This window comes from Manis javanica, chromosome 2, assembly GCF_040802235.1.
Source record: "Manis javanica isolate MJ-LG chromosome 2, MJ_LKY, whole genome shotgun sequence".
Classification (NCBI taxonomy): domain Eukaryota; kingdom Metazoa; phylum Chordata; class Mammalia; order Pholidota; family Manidae; genus Manis; species Manis javanica.
In genome coordinates, this window is record NC_133157.1 from 73,678,595 (window position 1) to 73,684,151 (window position 5,557).

A 5,557-nucleotide genomic window follows, 5' to 3' on the forward strand; every position below is an offset into this window, starting at 1 on the left:
CAGAAGCTTTGGGACAACCTGACGTAGATCCAGGCTGAGGAGTGCGTGGGAGCTTCCGGGGCTGGGGGGGATAGGGGAGGGAGAATGAATAAATAGCCGCTCCTAAAATTCCACATCTTATTCTGGCAAATTTTTACTCCCCTCCATAGAGCCAATTAAACTCAATAAAACCTTGCACGGAGCCCCTCTTCCTAGCAAAGCGTCGCCAACAATTGCCTAAGGGGTAAACCAAATACGCCTGACATAATTACACTAAGCCCGGGGCAGTGATTTGCCTGCCAGCGTCCTCAGCGCCAGCCAATATTTGGATAGTGTAGTGGTGGTTTTTTTTTTTTTAATTACACGCTGAAACTTGAAACCGACTGGTTGGTGCCAGGGTGGTTACATGATCTGTTTTTCTTGAACTGGGGTCTGCAGGCAGCTGGAGCGCGCGCGTACCGGCCCCCGCCGGTGCTGCTGCGCGCCTGCAAAACTTGCCTGAATTAAATCCACCTCTGGGAAGGAGGGGGAGAGAGGGAGAGCGCACCCCCCACCGCGGCCCTAGCTCGGCTGCCAGGCCCTGCGCCTCGGCGATATTCCCCCACAATACTCCGCGGAGGCGACAGCCAGTCCCTCTCCAAACTGGACCCGCGGGCGGCGCTCCCCGGCTCCACTCTTCGCTGCGACTGCGGCTTGGGCCCCCGGAGCGGACGAGGGCTTCAGCGGCGCGGAGCACTTCCCGTCCTCGCCCAGGCCACCCAGAACGCCGTTCTGTTTCGGTCCTGGCTGCGCGGCTTGTGGCGCTTCGCTGGACCTTCGCCGTTGTTTGGGTCCTGGCTGCGCGGAGCCGCTCAAGCTGCTGAAAGCAGTTGGCTCTCCGAAACCGAAGGCGCTGACCACGTGGCTCCTGTCCCCAGGCGCAGCGCTCGAGGTGGTGGCTGTGGATCTGTCGGCTGTAACGAGCTGACCCTATGGGCGCCCAGCTCACAGCTTAAGTGGTCAAGTTAAGGCTTGCCCTGAGCGCCCTTGAAGGGAGCCTCCGCTTGCTCTGTGATCAGGCACCGCGGAGCTCACTTGTCCGACGGGAGCCTTTCGGGGATGCTCCCCAAACTAGGCGCTGCTTTTCGCAGAGCCCGTTGAAAAGTTACTCTAGCAAGCCGTCAACAAAAAGATGCCTTTGCCCCAGCTGTGTACGAGGCCGGGGCCGGGCCAGGCCGGGAGAGCCTTGGAGTGCTCAGCACGCCGAGCTCCCACCACCGGCCTTTTGGCAGCTCCTGGGCCTGGATAGGGCTGTTCTCGCACCGAGTCGGTCAAATGAAAAGGGTACACCCGGTCTAGCGAGCTCTAGCTGTCACTGTAACTGTACGCGTCCTCGCAATTCCTCCTTGGCTTCCGGAGACCAGGAGCCCGTCTGCTTCTCGGCTCCTTAAACTGCCTCAGCGGATCACAAATACCTCAGAAACTCCATTGGCGGAAGGAACGTTCCCAGTCTGAAGTAACAGCAAAAGCATGAGTCCTCCTCTGAAAGGGCCTTTCTTCCTTTTTTCCTTAGGACAGGTCAGAGGCTGCCCTTTACCCCAGGGCGCTCTGGCACTCTTCACCTTAACGCGTGTCCTGAAACGTCTGCCGGCCTAGTGCAAACTGGCCTGAAGTCTAGCTCCGGACTAAAGGCGGAAATTACGAATCTGCCCCACTCGGAGCGCTCCTGCGACCTCGTGAAGAGACCCTATGGGCAGACAGAATGCCTCTTGGCCCTGCCCTCCAGCAGCTTACCAAAAGATGGGAGCTAAAAACATATCTTGGCGTTGCCAAGGTTGGAGTGTAAGGTAAGGGGCAGTGTTCCAAACATTCTGGGCCAACGTCCTTTTTGCCGTTGAGTGTAGGCACAGAAAAGAAATTTAAAAAGCGAGGGAGCCACAGTCCTTAATTGCTCTTTTCTCCTCAGATCGCGGAACTGGAAAGGATCCGTGGAATTTCCAACTTCAGACATCTCATTTCAAATAATGAAACAGGCCCAGAGACGGGAAGAGAGTACATATTTGTTTTTTTCTAAACTCTGCTTTCCCTTCCAGACTAAGGCAGCCAAAACCAGAATATAACTTCGTGTTCCCCCTGCAGCCATTTGGGACTCGCCGTTGGCTGCGTGAATGGGTGCAGAGCAGGTACCTGCTTAACAGACTCCAGCCTGGGCGCTGGGACTCCTCCACCTTTCCCTCACAGGTCACACCAGGGCCCTGTGGAGTGATCATTTTGGCCTTGTTTAATTTTAATGACTCCCTTTCCCTCGACGTGCTAGGAATAGCAAAAACTTCGTTAAGACAGGCGCAGGTGATGGGACATCTGAACTCCCATCTCCTCCTTCTGGCCCCTGCTCAGATGTTACCACCCCAAATGTCTCACCCTGGCCCATCCACATGCTCCTGAGAAGCGCAGCAGAGCTCCATCCACCAAGCCCTTAGCATCTATCCTGATTTCCTGGTTACTGTCAGTCGCTTCCTCCAGATAGCCGTCCAGGAGAGCAGAGAGCTGTCTCGTGCCACCAATCACCTGGCCTGACTTACAGTTGGGGCAATAAAATTGTGAACTTGGCCTTTGATGAAAACCCGCCTGCTCTCTTCCCTTTAGCTTTCCCCTCCAGCCCTCAGGGCATTTGGATTTCTTGCTAGGGAAGAAACCTTGAGGCCATGGTGATCCGAACTTGGCCCAGAGTGGCTAGTCCGGGAGAAATGTAGAGAAAGGAGAGAGGGAGACCAGAGCGGGAAGGTGGGAAGAGAGAAAGGCAGAGATGCAGGAGAAACGATAGAAAAGTGTCTTGTCCCCTTCTACCGTGCTTCGCGACCCGGTTGGGGAGCAGTAGCGGGGACCCCACTGAGCGTTTTGCCCCTCCCCGCCAACAGCTCGTGCTCCCCGCCCCACTCGGCGGCTGCCGGGGGCGCTGGGGGTGGGAGCGTCCGAGCCGAGGTGGAGGAGGGGGCGGGGGCGAGGCGCGGCGCCTTCTTGCCCCTTCCTCAGCGAGAGACGCGGCGGCGCGGCGGCGGCGGCAGAGTCCCTCAGCCTCGGTCATGTGATAGTCTCGAAGCGCGAGCTGCGGGGGTCTCCGGAGTCTCGGGGACCATTACAAAACGCAGCCAGGAGAGCGCGTCGCTGCCACAGCCGCCGCTGCCATCTCTGCAACTCAAGACGCGCCCGGGAGAGCGGCAGCAGCTGCGGCGCGGAGGGCCGAGCGGGCCCGGGCCGGCCTCGCCTACGGCCCGCATTCACAGACGCCCGCGGCAGGCGCCCGGCGGCCAGCGCGCCCGCGCTCCTCGGAGCCGCTGGCGCCCCTGCTGCAGAAACCACCAAACTTTCCCCCAAGCGACCGCCTACAGCTCTATCCGTGCTGCGCTGCGAGACGCGGAGAGAAAGGAGACGCAGGCCACCAGTAGCCGAGCTTCCTTCTTACCTCGCCTCTCCCCTCCAGGAAAGCAAGGACTCCAGAGCGGCCCGGCTAAGCGCCCGGCCGGGGGCAGCGCTCTGGGCGCTGAGAGTCCTGCAGCCCCGGCCGCTGGGACAGCGAGCGCCAGCTCGGATTTAAAGGGCCAGAGTCTCGACAGCCCAATCCTTTCGTTGGCAGGAGCTTCCTTCGGGCCGAGAGAAACAGACGAGGCCGGAAGGGAACAGGGGTACACACCACTCCAACGCCGCCAGCTCCAGCGCTCAGACTCTGGTCACCTGGGGGACGACGCCGGGAGGGTGGCGGTGAAGCTGGCGAGCGGGTCGGCAACCGTCGGGGCCAGAAGTTTCGGGCGTCGGAGAGCTGAGTTGGCCCGAGAAGCCGAGGGCAGAGACCCCGGGCCGCTGGGAGAAGGCCGGAGAGAGGCGGCGAGAGGGTCTGGGCGGGAGAGAGGGCGGGGTGGCGGCGCTGTGCGGGCGGAGCGGGGACTAGCGGAGACAGCCAGGCCCCTGCAGCCGGGCGGGGAGCGACGCCGCCGTCCAGTGTGGGCCGGAGGGCGGTGGAACCGCCGGGGGCGATGCCGCGGCCGGGGAAGAGCTCGTACAGCGACCAAAAGCCGCCCTACTCATATATCTCGCTGACCGCCATGGCCATCCAACACTCGGCGGAGAAGATGTTGCCTCTGAGCGACATTTACAAGTTCATCATGGAGCGCTTCCCTTACTACCGCGAGCACACGCAGCGTTGGCAGAACAGCCTACGCCACAACCTCTCCTTCAACGACTGCTTCATCAAAATCCCGCGGCGGCCCGACCAGCCCGGCAAGGGCAGCTTCTGGGCGCTGCATCCCGACTGCGGCGACATGTTCGAGAACGGCAGCTTCCTGCGGCGCCGAAAGCGCTTCAAGGTGCTGCGCGCGGAACACACTCATCTGCACGCAGGAAGCACCAAGGGCGCGCCAGGGGCCGGGGCCGGAGGGCACCTGCACCCCCACCACCCGCACCCCCACCACCACCACCATCACACTGCGGCACACCACCACCACCATCACCACCATCCGCCCCACCCGCCGCCGCCGCCGCCGCCGCCGCACATGGTGCATTATTTCCACCAGCAGCCGCCTCCCGCTCCGCAGCCTCCGCCGCACCTCTCGTCGCAAGCCCCGCAGCAGCCGCCCCAGCAGCCCCAGCCTCAGCAGCAGTCCCACCCCGGCAAGATGCAGGAGTCGGCGGCTGTGGCGGCGGCGGCGGCGGCGGCGGCTGCGGCGGCGGTGGGCAGTGTGGGGCGCCTGTCGCAGTTCCCACCCTATGGGTTGGGTTCCGCCGCCGCCGCCGCCGCCGCCGCCGCCGCCGCATCCACGTCGGGCTTCAAGCACCCGTTTGCCATCGAGAACATCATCAGCAGGGACTACAAGGGTGTGCTGCAGGCTGGCGGGCTGCCCTTGGCGTCTGTCATGCACCACCTGGGTTATCCCGTGCCAGGCCAGCTCGGAAACGTCGTCAGCTCCGTGTGGCCGCACGTCGGCGTCATGGATTCGGTGGCCGCGGCAGCCGCCGCCGCCGCCGCTGCTGGAGTCCCGGTGGGTCCGGAGTACGGGGCCTTTGGGGTGCCGGTCAAAGCCCTGTGCCACTCAGCAAGCCAGAGCCTGCCTGCGGTACCGGTGCCCATCAAACCGACTCCCTCGCTGCCGCCGGTGGCCGCGCTGCCGCCGACGCTCACTGTCTCCGCGGCCGCACAGCAGCCACCGGCGCCGTCCACCGTGTGCCCGGGGGCTGCGGCCTCGCCCGCCGCCTCCCTGCTGGAGCCCACCGCCCCGAGCGCGACCGAGAGCAAGGGCGGCTCCCTGCACTCGGTGCTGGTGCACTCCTAGGGGCCCTGGAGGGCGGGGGAGAAGGATGCGTGCAGAGACGCTGGCCCCGCACGGCCCGAAAGGGAGAGGGCGCCCGGACCCGGCCGGGCAGGGATGGCGAACCAGAGCCTGTTCGGGAAGGGGAGGTATTTGCACAGACAAGCCCGAAAGTGGGTTCTCCAATGGTCTGAATAAATATAACACTTTCAGTGTCTGTGTTTCTACTATGTTGTACAATCAGGTTAATGAAAACCAGTTTACAGGCAAGAGTTCTACTGTAATTAATATTCTAAATC

At 62.4% G+C, this 5,557-nt stretch overlaps 1 protein-coding gene across 1 annotated transcript; it reads left to right on the plus strand.

Annotated features, from left to right (window-relative positions):
- Window positions 1–3,989: 3,989 nt before the first annotated feature.
- Window positions 3,990–5,282, plus strand: FOXB2 (forkhead box B2). Its single transcript, XM_036991139.2, has one exon. It carries the CDS (start codon window positions 3,990–3,992, stop codon window positions 5,280–5,282), a length of 1,293 nt encoding a protein of 430 aa, XP_036847034.2.
- The last annotated feature ends 275 nt before the right edge of the window (window positions 5,283–5,557 follow it).